The sequence below is a fragment of the Sphaeroforma arctica genome, assembly GCF_001186125.1.
Source record: "Sphaeroforma arctica JP610 unplaced genomic scaffold supercont1.222, whole genome shotgun sequence".
Lineage (NCBI taxonomy): Eukaryota > Ichthyosporea > Ichthyophonida > Sphaeroforma > Sphaeroforma arctica.
Genome location: NW_014040336.1, coordinates 4,552 through 17,370, shown reverse-complemented (window position 1 = coordinate 17,370; position 12,819 = coordinate 4,552). Strand labels below are relative to the sequence as shown.

The following is a 12,819-nucleotide window of genomic DNA, read 5'->3' as shown; positions in this document are numbered from 1 at the left end:
GCGTTGTATCAACCTCAGTTCTCAGGGAATATTTGTATTTGATACGTTTCGCACGTTTACCACCCATGCACACTTCTTATTGTGGTTCTTCAGTACTGCTGGCGGCATCACAGAGTTGCAATACGTATCCACATAATCCGAACCAAATTCTAGGATGTTCCGTTTCGCAATAGTCGTGTAGAAGGCGTATGCTATCACTCAGGCTAGTTTTCACCTTCTATTGACGTAGCATCAGGTTATATGCACTAAAATTCCGTAAGGTAGAAGTGCACTGTGTGACGAGCACAGTCTGGCACGGTCTCGTATGTCTTACTTGCTATCTGATGACCTGCTTGTATTTTCGTCTTTTTCTTTTTCAGGGGGAAGGTATTTGAGCATTTGAAGACAATCGACCAGAACAAAGATGTGAATGTTCAGTTTCCCCTTGATGTCTTCGGGTGAGTTTTTTGTTACGGAGCGGTCTTCAGATATCTACTAAAGGGGGATGTCTTGTATGCCACGATGTCTTCACTTTACACGTATGGTGGGTGATGGGGTCTACCCGGTATCGCACTCAACTAGCTTAATCAATTGTCGCAAGATCGCAGACACATCCGAATATGCTGCTCGCTTGCGCATGACTGTAGCCATGACGTTGCCGCATTAGGCAGCTGTGTTTCATATCGGAAAACGCTTTGTATTAGCTTTAAATAGAGGATTTATGTAAGTGATCATATGCATACGTTCAGGTATATATTCTCATCCTAAACTTATGCATGTATCTATTCCAATGCATGTGTATGCCTTCAGGTGCATAGACCACGACTGGAATCCCGACCTGTACACCAGCGAAGTGGTGCGAAGCGCAGAGGCCAATCTGAAGAACACCACCGCCAAAGTGGATGCGTACGCTACCTTCAAACAAACGCTGAGCCAGTCGATGGACGAGATCTATCCCGGTGAACGCGATCACTTTCTGAATTTGATTAAGGAAGCGGAGGAGCTGCACAGAACAGACGCGAAGCTAGCAGCCGCGAAACAGTCAGACGCAGAACCAACCATGGACAAGCTAGCAGTACCAGTTCCTGATGGCGATAATTCGCCCACCGTTATGGACGCTGATTCATAGTATGCCGATACCATATTGCAGTACAGTGGCGCATACACAGGTTTCGATATCTTGTAGGTACTCGTCAGGAGGAAGCGTTCATCCAAGCATACGCGTTGAAAGTTCATGTCCGCATATCTAGCATAGACGGAGACTTACGGCAGCATCGTACGTCAGGAGGCATGCTCGTCCCGTAAGGCCACAGTATTCGTGCGGTCCAGATGCACAACTCTCGCCAGTCTCATCTGAAGCCATTCTCACGTACAATCAAGGGACGAGCGTGCTTCATGGGGGCTGCGTGTGCACGTGCAAAGGGCAATGGACGCCATTCACTCGTGCCATAAAACGTACGGAAGGTGGGAGACATGGGTGGATGTTCTCGGCACCGTACCCGTCATAGCTCAGTACAATATTGTGCGTGTTGTCTGCCTCCTTATTTATTGACGAATCCTCTAGTTGTATAATAGTAGATGTGGCAGAATATACCATGTCTAGCACGAAAATAGTCGGCGATTGATCACATCGTAGTTAGAAGCAAAAGTGGGTGTAACTTACTTCGTTACGATACATGTATACGAGGATATCAAGTCTTGCGCATGTGTTTAATGCAGAGAGATGCTTGTGAAGTGCTAGATTGGGCGGCAGATAGGTTTGAACCGATTAGACCGCAAAGTGACCAAATCTCGAAGTGGACGAGGGTGGCTTGCCGCAAAATCGCCGCCCAGAAATCTATTGCTGATGTATTGCTGAAACGATGCCGCCAATAGGTCTAGCCCGTATACATGTAACCGTGCGATCGAAAAGTCTCAATTGAAGATTTCGGTGTTGGTTCTATTCATTTAATGTATTTAGATACATATATGGGTCTAGTGGGTGGGAGACCCCACCGATTATTAGAGTATATACCCAACTGAGAGTATATCTCGGGCTTGTATGATAAGGATGCAATGTCGATGCCGATTTTCATTTCACTGAGTCTTTGTCGCACTCTTGCCGCGTCCTCCAAATCGAGGTAATTAGCGCTATAAACCTCAATTATAAATACCTTCCCGTCATCCCGAAAAGTGTTTCTACCAACAGTTTCGAGTCCATTTCTTCCTGGTGGACGCGACTTGTCGGCGCCCGTAGTACTGCGAGTACGTGCTCTCGTTCCCAACCTGAGTGTTTGTGTTTGTACGATGACATCAGTTAGACGTAGTTTATTTTGCTGCACAGTATTTACGAACAAAGACACCCAGATATCGCGAGATATGCCATTCGGTCGAAAACCTTTGATGAGTATGTTAGAGACATGACGAGATAGCGATAGGTCCAATGTAGCAGTGACGCTCAACGCAAGCACAAGCAGATATTAAACTACTACAACCCGGAGAATTTGAAGAGGTATGCGGCAGTGCATGTAGCATTTACCTATTATCTAGCGTCGCCCGTATGATCTGCATCCAGATAAAGTCTGCATCCTGCTGGTAGTAGGAGAGGACTCGAAAGGTCGATAACAAACAGAAGCGCACGCGGCAGGAAATTCCATGCGCCTCTCTCATGTGTCCCTTGATGGGTCGATCTAGTAAAACGTGTGCGTATGCTTCAACGTATTGTGCTGCGCGCGAATACATGTTGTCCGTTGCTACATGGCTGGATTATGTGCGGTGCTGCTTGGTTGTACACGTGAATTGGTCGATTATGTTATGTTGTATGAACCGTGAACAATGGTCGGTATGTGTACTGTGAGCTTATTATGCATGAAGCTGACCGTGTGTGTAATTGAGTGTGGAGTGTGTTGTGATTTATGCGCGCTACATGATGTTTTGCTATGTGCATAGCTTCTGTGGTGTGTGGTAGTGTATATGATCTGCGTGCAGAGTGTGTTGGAAGTGCTTGTGATAGCTGTCCGATATGCAGGCCAACACGCCACTTACCTCAGGCGCAAAGATGACAAACTTGCCTTCTTTGCAATTGAACTTTTCTCCCAAAGAGTCCATTTCTGTGCACATAAATTCAATGTTTAATGCATATTATCACTTCTTGCAAGTATCACTAATGATTATGACATATGTGATTTGTTCTCTTATATGTACAACCTACATCTCATCATTCTGGAAGAACTAATTCGACTACAAGACTTCCAAGTATGCCCCAAAAGTTCATCCGCGACCGCTTACCTTTACGTAGTCGTCCTTTGTGCTTGTACCACACTCGCGAGGTATCTCTATGTTCCTCCAGGCTTTGAGTACTCTTGCTGCTGCTACACTCTGTGTGCTTTTGCTGCCTCCGTAATTGTTCAAGTTCCAGCTTCTGACTTCTTGGTGCTATTTGCACACCATCTGGGTTTGTACGAAAGAGCAGTAGGTAAAGGATAGCTCTCATTACCTTGCTAGCCTGAGCAAAATTATACCGGACTTTCTCACCCACTCCTTACTGTGTATACGTTGAACTTTTGAACTGTTCCTTGCGACTGACTCTAATAGAGTCTCTTACACGGTAAATATGGCATAATGTGTCGAGTCCAGAAATAAAACAGTGATATTTTTTTAACCTTTATTTCATTCCGCAACTTTTAGATACACCTTTGCCGTGATCCGAACATTAAACCTAGCCTACTCGCTATCTCACCTGTGGCTGGTTCCTCGAGGATTCTTGTTTGGCGTGCGACCCACTCAGCCTGGAGGGCCTCTTGTAACCTTCCAGTGACGAACGGTGTAGAAGAGGTGCTGGAGTGTGCCGTGAGTATGTGGTGTGTATATGTACATGCACACATGAGTAAGGACGCGTTTTATTCGCACACGTTTGCATATTTTACTTTGTAAGTAAAACATCATGCGACTCACTCGGCCAGCAGGGCCTCTTGTAGCGACGAACGGTGTAGTCGAGGCAAAGTAGTATGCCATGTGTGTGATATATGTATACATGTGCACATGTGCATAAGTGTTGTGTAGGAAATTGCACAATTGCGTATATGTGTGTATCATTATACAAATGTGTAGGTCTTCGTATGTACTCAAATATATGTCCGTGCATTCACGGAATTGTACACTGTTCCGTACGATCTAAAAATTGCCTACAAGCAAGCACTCTGAAAGCATTCATGCGAATGGCAAGACTGGATTCAGCAAGCTTGAACTTGATACTAACCATATTGAAAGAAAGAAAACTCACCAGTACATACATTCCATCCTCTAAATCCAAAGTGACTCATATTTAAACAGCCTCTGAAGATTCCTACTCACTTACCAGTCACCGCATACAGCGTTCACAAGCACCCAGTCGATCCCTCGGCCACATAGTCTTGTAGGTCTGAACGCTTCGAAGAAACAGTCTTCGTCATCTGTGGTCTTATCATACACTACCCAGTCTTGGTTTTGCTCTCCACTCATAATTATGTATACTTTATAGCGACCGGATAAATGCGACCAACAACTTTGCAAACTACTAGTGCAGTGATTTAATATTGCCGCGTGAATACAGTACTAAAAAGTGGATAAACAATACACGTCATACAAACTACAAAGAACAGCGGAACAAGACAGTCATGACGCTGATGGTCTGTTAAAATCAGATTCGTGACAACCTATAGACGATTTCCCATCATCATCTAGCATCGCTCCTGCAACGCAAGGCTATCGAGTACTGGTAGAGTTTTACCTTCCATGTGCGGTACAATTTCAAACTGTTGCGATCAGGTCTGTTTCTAAGGTATATAGACACAGTGATTGCATTGTTCCTATAATATAGACATACACGCTGCTATTGAATTATAACTAGCATGCATGTAGCAGTAGCCGTGTAAGTGTAGATTACGCAGCATCAACTCCTGCTGGGGAGTGCTGATTGCAGAAGCTCAAAAAAAGCCGGATAAAAGGAAGAGCAGCACTGCTTGTATATAGAGCATTTTAGTATTTTGTCGCATGTGTGATTCAATTTTTTTGTGTTTTATGTGTCGTCACTGTCACAGATTCACAGTGTCGAGTCAATTTGTTTTGCCCACATTGCAGTATACGTTGAACGTAAAAAGGATGATCCGCTCACTCGAGGAGTCGAGAAATACACGCAGTGTTTGAAATACAGTTATGCGGTTCGTATGTGCTACTTTTTTTTAGGGTTGCCCCCCCTCCTCCCTGTAATTTTGTATTTTTGGTGCATTTTGCACTTTCTTAAATTTTGTACACATATAGGCACATTTTGACCCAATATAATACATATTCGCCCACTATACCGTGTACCGCAAACTAAAATACCTGGTAAACGATTGAAAAAAACTCGAGCTCTAGTAGACCTATACTACAGTCCTAAACACTTTGTAAATATCAAACAATATATTTTTCAATTACGACAATTTTAGGGTTTGAGAATATATCCCAAACTAGGACAAAACTAGAGTTCAATACCGATATTGTAATTTGTTATCCCCCCCCCCCTCCTGTATTTTGGGCCCAAAACCAAGAGCCAATGCTGGCCTGAATTGTATTATTTGTAGATCATAAACTGTTGATTTTTAAAAACGTAAAAAACGAGAAACAAACTGAGATTACATAGCGTTTAACCATATACAGTCATTCTCATACACACAACACATCAAGAGTTCAAATTACCGCGTGATATCATAATACAATTACATACAGAAATTTTATTCCGTATCCGTTTTTCATTAGTTTATCTAAATAGAAATTATCCAATGGTTCTTTAGTAATGTTTTATTTGCTCTTTCTAGCAGGGCATTAAATCTGAGCGGAATGTTTTCTCCAATAGTACAGTATATTAATTTATTTCATCAATAGACTATCGCTAAAATAATATAAATATAGACTAATCAACAATTTGTTTTTCCAAATGGGTGTGACGAAAAGAGCAAATGCTACTCCACCATACCACCAAACATGCTTGTCAGACACCAGATAGTCACCGGTTGGCGGGTTCGGGGTTTGACTGATTGACTCATTGACTATCCTTTTTGTGTATGTAGACCTCGGAAGTCAGAACTGTGAAGTCAGAACTGTGGACACTCTGACTCTGGTCGTCTGGTCACGGTGGAGTTTGGACTCCTTGGAGTGTGGAGCGTGGACAACTGGACATGTCCGACATGCAGATCATTGAATAAAATTAAAAATGCCCTATGTATGTGGCTATGTGCATTTGATAATTATCTCTCGTGTTATAAAGGATGATAATGTAATAAAATTAAAATATATTAAAATAGATATTATACATACATATGTACATTATAAGTGCGAGTGCAGTAGTGCACTGCTGTCTTTAAAAAACAAAAATAACAAAGAGACATATCCCTAATTAGGCAGTTTTAGTATTGAACGACGGTTAGTGTTAGTTATTGATCATCAAGATGGAACCAGGAGAAGAATACGAGTACTTGCCTACCTCTAACCTGCACATACACATGGCAGCAGGGGCAATGGCCGGTGTTATGGAGCACTGTACAGTGTACCCAATAGACTCGATTAAGACAAAAATGCAGTCACTAAATCCAACGGCGAAGGTATGTTGCTTTTTTTCGGTCACTACAGTCGCTATTTAATTTTTTGTATATGCATCCCGTCACTAAATTGATATTTTCTTCGGTTGAGCCCGAAGGAATTGACACTCGTAATCTGCCGATGTTGCTGCATTCTGTCTTGGGATCTTGTTTGGCAATGTATGCTATTTCAAATATTATCAGATATGTCTTATTATAATAGGTGAAATATCTATTTTCTGATGAGATTGATGAGTCGGAATGTGCGTACTTGAAAATTCACACCGTCTACATACAAGATCTATCACCCGGATGTGGTGTAATTTACGTTTCGTATGTGTATTTATTTCTCTCGCTCACAAATACGACTGGTATTGTACATACTTTAGCACCACAGCGCATACATGGCTTTTTGCTTTCTCATGCTATTCTATGTACTTGGTTTCCTATTCGCTACCTGCCACTCAGGGGCTTTATAATTCATTTGGAGGAGCCATACGATCGATACGGAATTCAAAGGGACTTCTTTCCACGTTCAAAGGTGTAAACGCAGTCGCCTTAGGTGCTGGCCCGGCGCATGCCATATACTTTGGTTCGTATGAAATGGTCAAAACAACTATCAGCAATTACACGGGCAAGCCAGACACGAATCCGATGGTCGGAGTTCCCGCAGGTATGGTGCTGTAAACAGATCGTTCAATGGTTTTCGTATGTACACACACATACTGAGATAAACACAGGCGCGCACATATATATTAAAGATATCAATGCACGTTTTCTGAAGTACTCGCTTGCGCACACATACATATACATTATGGATTAGTCTACTGGCTTGTCATTCAGCAAGGATATTACTGCATGCTTAGTGCGACCTTCCTTTACATACTTGTTTACACGCTCGGGTGAAATAGATTATGTATTGGAATAACCCAATCGTTACGGACGCATGAAGTGCCTTGAAATATACACTGCATGCCTTAGCAAGTGCCCTTCCATAGCGAATTTCACTTGTTCTATAAAATTGGCTGTGCATTACTGACGATATGTATCTTCTTATTGCGCAACCCATTGTTTATTGCAATTGTTCTATATCTATACATAACGCCAATTAACGTTGTTCCATTAATGTATATATGACTCCTACGTAATTCTTTCGTAGATCAATATTGCATCCACTGATATCGTATAAAATCCTTGTTCGTAGGTTTGGCGGCAACATTTTTGCATGACTCCTTCATGACACCCTTTGAGATGATCAAGCAGCGACTACAGATGCACAGCAGTCCATATACTTCGGCGTCGCACGTCTTTCGAGAAGTATGTCCAACTATGTACGTGTTCACGACTATAGCGTCGAAATTTGCTTGAGTATTGTTTTGTCAGCTCTTTCAAAATGGACTTCGATATCTATATATAACGCTTGAATCTCGTTCGTTTGTACATGGATATCCGAGTGTAGACGTTCCATAAACAACATCAAAGATTACTTGAATGTACTGCTCATAGCATTCCTTGTCATTGTAACCCATTTGGCTCGCGTTGCTGAGTACAGATCACGACATGTGAAATGGTGGTTGTACTGAGATGTTTTTATGTACATGATTGTTTTGTAGTATTGTTAATCTTGTCATGGACGTCGACATGCATGCTGTGAACCTTTAGATTGTGGCTATCCACGTTATTGTATATGGAGTTATTATTATTATGCATGTATTTATATATATATAGTTAAAGCACATATACATGCACACTTGTCGTTCAAATTTGCATCGTACCTCACATGGATAGTCGCGCGCGCATATGTTTGCGGTTTGGCATTGGTATTGGTTTGTAGTTTACATTCATTGCGTGTCTTTCTGCCAAATCACATAAGGGCATGCCTTTGATGCGATTTCGCGCACATTTTCTTTGTTAAATTTGCGGTATACTCGTATATCGTCGGTGGTGATTGGTTCATATTTTGGAAATGTGAGTCGATTGCTATTTAGCTCTATTTTAGCCATCTTCTATCGTAAGCAATTCATGAATATCTGATGGCAGAAGCACCTAGTCAATAGATATATATGTATAATATGTGTATGTATGCATAGATCGTCGGAAGTCAAAGAATTTAGTGCGGTCTCTCATTGAGCAGTGACACCTACTCTGGTAGTAGTATGCGGGACCTGCAATTCAATATCTGTTATTTCGTATATTAAGCATGTACCCTGTACCCAATCGCACTGATATCAATACGCGCTAAGTTGAAAATAGCCAGGAGGTGCCACGGTGCTAGGCTGATATATCACGAGTGTGCAATAGTTTCTTCGGTTTTTTTTTACATTGTGAAGATTATCGATCAAAGACAGAGCTTGCTAGTAATGTCAAGCACACTGAAACTTTGGTTACCTCTAATGTGTATACTTTCCGTGATGAGGTTGTGTATGTTGTACGGTCAGTCGCCGCAGGGCTACTGCAGATACAAAATTTTGCAAAGAGTTTAAAGAGAGCTGCCTGCCTGTCTTTGTATTGTGAAGTATGTTGTTATACGGAGCTAAAATTCTGCTCTAGTAAGCATAATGTAAGATTTCGTCATTTTACGTAGTATATATCAAAGGAAATGATGTCAGCGACCTTCCTGCTCCGTGTGTTCAATGCGCCTCCATTTCCTTGATTCTGAATCGTAAAGATCATCCATTTGTCTTTTAATCCAGGTTTGGAAGCAAGAGGGGCCCAGAGCTTTCTACCGCTCTTTGCCGACGCAACTGAGTATGAATGTCCCTTTCCAAGTCATACACTTCTCGGCCTATGAAAACATACGCCACCTAATAAACCCAGATGGTATGTGGATGTGATTTCAATCTGGTTTTTTTTTTGTAGTATGCAAATATGTACCTGGAACGAGTAATAGAGTCGTTTAGTGTATCGTGGTTAAGGTGTGAGAGTTGTATAGGCAAACTATCTCACTTGAAGTATACACACTTGGCAGGCAGATAAGAGAACTATGCGCCGTATATACTGTTGTTGTCATTATCTTCGAGTGTTTTGAGATGCGTTAATCAACATATGACAGCTAAGCGCTAAGCTCTCATTATCCGAAATCTGACCACGCTGAATCACCTTTGCTTGGAATTCAGATACGTACAATCCCTTAAGTCATGTCGTCGCCGGAGGTTCAGCGGGCGCAATGGCGGCAGCTGTGACAACTCCCTTAGGTATGGCAGATCTGAAACGGTACATGATGCCCAACTTCTACTGTGCGGTTATATAACTTGTCTAAATGTGTCATTTTAAAAACTGTGGATTTTGACGGATATGGCTCAATTTATTTGTAAGCTCTCCTAACTCCTTAAATTTGTCAATTCTCGTACGGTAGTGATTGACTTAAAGCTTTCTATAATACATGACTAGCTCCTTAGCGAATATCACAATACATGTCTGTAGCGTCTACTGTTGCATTTACACTATAGCGGCAGCTACTACAGCTCTTCTAGATATGTCAGATTCCACGCGGTAGATTTTGGCCTGTATAGCTCAGTATGTATGTGTATATATATATATATATGACAGACAGTCCCCCCTGGACGGTTACCCCACCACAATCAGTCATTTCAAGGCCGTTGTTGCATTCATATTGCTAGCTGACCTTGTGTATTTCCACACCGCGTAACGTATACGTTGAAACTATTATATCGGTCGCAGACATGTTTACAAGCTTCGGAAATTGCAACGTATTACTCTTGCATATGAACTTGGTCATGGCTATGAGCTATGCGATGTACTACGTACGGTCGAATCAAGCTCTGACATACACTCATCTATGAACACCTACCCGCATAGATGTACTGAAGACGACGTTGAATACACAAGAAAGTAGATTTGAACATCAAGGTAGGGCAACGCAGGGCATGTGGAATGCTGCTCGCGACGTATATGCCCTCCATGGGTACAAAGGGTTCCTAAGGGGTGTGCAAGCGCGCATGCTTTTCCACATACCCTCAACGGCAATCTGTTGGTCCGTTTACGAGTTCTTCAAGCATACCATGAAGACTTTCAACCTAGAAGATTTGGAGATGCTTATTACTCCTGACCAGAGTGAGTCAATGCAGAGTGAGTCAATGACGTCTGTGGGCAGCGTTGTTGCGAGCGAGATGCACGCGAAAAGCGAAGCGCCTAGCGGTTGGGCGTGATTGCAGTTTCTTGTGATAGTTAAATACGCAACCGCTGGTCTGTAGGAAACCTCGCACAAAGTGTAGAGCTTCGCCATAGCTCTCTAGGCTTTTTCCAACTATGTATGATGGTGCTAGGAGTACGATCGCATAAGTGCTTGATATTGGATGCCAATCAGTAGAGAATCTAGATGTACAAGGTTGGTTCACCTCCTCCTTCCACTCCCACCAACCCCCCCAGCCCCCCGGCGCGCCACCTCTACCCAAACAATCACACATACACACTTGCGAATTGCCTCACTCATTTCCCTATTTGTGAATACCCGCCCAATATATGTCGGCACTTAAGGTTTTGTACGTGTTAGTTTGGCACACCCGAGTGAGTATTTTCCACAAGGGCTGAAGAGGGGGGATTGGCGGCTACGTGCCTATATTTTCGGAGGTGTCAGGGTCACGCGAGTGATATCGTCCACTGGAGCTCATTGCTACTCGTGTCAAGTTCGTCACAGAGCAGTGAGTTAATGGGTTCGATAGACAACAGTAATATATATATATATATATAAGCCGTCTGTATGCTGAAATAGTGAGTAGTTTGACACCATATGTGACGGGAGGGGATGCTAGTAGCTTGTTGCTATATCTTGCAGTATGTTAAGTCGCGCGAATTATCTCGTCCACGGGAGCTTAGCACTGCTACTCGTGTCAAGTTCGTCACAAAGCAGTGGGCTCATGGGTTCGATAGACTACACTGAGCCGTCTGTATGCTGAAGTAGTGGGTAGTATGACACCATGGGTGACGGGAGAAGATGCTAGTAGCTTGTTGCTATATCTTGCAGTATGTTAAGTCGCGCGAGTTATATCGTCCACAGGAGCTTAGCACTGCTACTAGTGTCAAGTTCGTCACAGAACAACGAGTCTAAAGATTCGACAGACTGCGCAGGGCCGGCTTAACGCACGTATAGGTCAAACACAGTCATACTAGTATGATGGGTACACACTGCGAATTTACGATGTCAGTGGTGAGAGTTTGAAGCATGGAGCACTCACGCAAGAAGCGTTTGAGGTTGATGACTGTCATACGAATGCCTTACATACAGCAGCCTTGATGATTAGATGTATCAAAGCACAATGTATAGGTTAATTTGCATCGAGATAAATGTGTCATCAAGTTCCAGGATCATTTACCAAAATGGAACCGAATTTAGATATAGAGTAAATGGATCTTACGAGAACATTATGGACACACAGTGCGAACATAGTAAATAAAAGCAAATCTTAGAGAAGCCCATCGGTACAATTTGGTCGTTTATGCACTAACTGGATCAATCCAACGAATTGTATTTTACCTCACGAGTACTAAATGAAGACGGCATATCATTTATGCAAACATTGCATACACTATGTATTGGATTCTGCATGCAGCGTATATGCATAGGTATCGCAATTTTAAATAATGGTATGTACAAGTTTATATTGACATTTTTTGACGTGTTATGTCGAAATATATATTCAGAGTACCGCTCCCAGTACCGAGTTCGGCGAAATTAATCTGGTCAATGCTACTGAACGATGGTATATCATCAGTTTGACTCGTTCATATTACAAGGTGCTGGGTATGTTTTCAACGTATCACTCTCTGTTCGAGTTGGGTGGAATGGATTTGGTCTCTCCTACCGGAGTGACATATGCAGCTCGCAAACCCCCATCCACCATGAAGTCTGTACCCGTGACATACGATGCATCGTCAGACGCCAGGAAGAGTGCACCTTGCGCAATCTCAATTGCTTCGCCTACGTGTAAACATTATTCAATTTATCAGAAATATTCTACACAATAAGAGTACGTATACAACAGCACGATATAGGTCACGTTTGTAGTACATTTACAATGACTCTGTCGAATTCGGAAAATTGTTTTGTATATGTATATATGTATATATGTATATATAGATAAAGATATGGATATAGATTATATATATATATATATATATATATATATTTATTATTTATTATATATATATATATATATATATTATATATATATATATATATATATAATAAATAATATATATATATATTGTGTGTGTGTGTGTGTGTGTGTGTGTGTGTGTGTGTGTGTGT

At 42.0% G+C, this 12,819-nt stretch overlaps 4 protein-coding genes across 4 annotated transcripts in view; 2 read left to right on the top strand and 2 right to left on the bottom strand.

Moving 5' to 3' along the window:
* Positions 1-65: 65 nt before the first annotated feature.
* Positions 66-2,459, top strand: SARC_04106 (hypothetical protein; the record flags this gene model as incomplete). The annotated part of the gene is made up of 3 exons (XM_014302072.1): positions 66-124; positions 360-437; positions 790-2,459. The coding sequence occupies 3 exons, from the start codon at positions 66-68 to the stop codon at positions 1,106-1,108; spliced, it is 456 nt and encodes a 151-aa protein (XP_014157547.1). The 3' UTR covers positions 1,109-2,459.
* Positions 293-4,918, bottom strand: SARC_04105 (hypothetical protein). Its single transcript, XM_014302071.1, has 7 exons — positions 4,316-4,918; positions 3,698-3,795; positions 3,247-3,408; positions 3,004-3,068; positions 2,498-2,550; positions 784-2,244; positions 293-431 (listed from the first exon to the last, which is right to left on the bottom strand). The coding sequence occupies exons 1-6, from the start codon at positions 4,456-4,458 to the stop codon at positions 1,923-1,925; spliced, it is 843 nt and encodes a 280-aa protein (XP_014157546.1). The 5' UTR covers positions 4,459-4,918; the 3' UTR covers positions 293-431; positions 784-1,922.
* A 1,355-nt stretch (positions 4,919-6,273) lies between these two features.
* SARC_04104 (hypothetical protein) lies at positions 6,274-11,174 on the top strand. Its single transcript, XM_014302070.1, has 6 exons — positions 6,274-6,575; positions 7,020-7,224; positions 7,756-7,868; positions 9,245-9,371; positions 9,668-9,745; positions 10,371-11,174. Exons 1-6 carry the CDS (start codon positions 6,423-6,425, stop codon positions 10,718-10,720), a joined length of 1,026 nt encoding a protein of 341 aa, XP_014157545.1. The 5' UTR covers positions 6,274-6,422; the 3' UTR covers positions 10,721-11,174.
* Positions 11,175-11,986: 812 nt separating this feature from the next.
* Positions 11,987-12,819, bottom strand: part of SARC_04103 (glucose 1-dehydrogenase) — a 5,079-nt gene continuing 4,246 nt past the window's right edge. The window contains exon 7 of the mRNA XM_014302069.1: positions 11,987-12,489. Within this exon, the coding sequence (XP_014157544.1) occupies positions 12,329-12,489 (161 nt within the window). The 3' untranslated portion in view covers positions 11,987-12,328. The remainder of the gene's footprint in view (positions 12,490-12,819) is intronic.

Bases quoted from the DNA above. Each gene is read 5' to 3' on its own strand.
- SARC_04105 (XM_014302071.1), bottom strand. From the start codon at position 4,458: ATGAGTGGAGAGCAAAACCAAGACTGGGTAGTGTATGATAAGACCACA. The intron at 3,409-3,697 runs GTGAGATAGCGA...GTACAAACCCAG, and splicing joins CCTCGAGGAACCAGCCACAG to ATGGTGTGCAAATAGCACCA. The intron at 3,069-3,246 runs GTAAGCGGTCGC...TTATGTGCACAG, and splicing joins CAAAGGACGACTACGTAAAG to AAATGGACTCTTTGGGAGAA.
- SARC_04104 (XM_014302070.1), top strand. From the start codon at position 6,423: ATGGAACCAGGAGAAGAATACGAGTACTTGCCTACCTCTAACCTGCAC. The intron at 7,225-7,755 runs GTATGGTGCTGT...CCTTGTTCGTAG, and splicing joins GATGGTCGGAGTTCCCGCAG to GTTTGGCGGCAACATTTTTG. The intron at 7,869-9,244 runs GTATGTCCAACT...CTTTTAATCCAG, and splicing joins CGTCGCACGTCTTTCGAGAA to GTTTGGAAGCAAGAGGGGCC.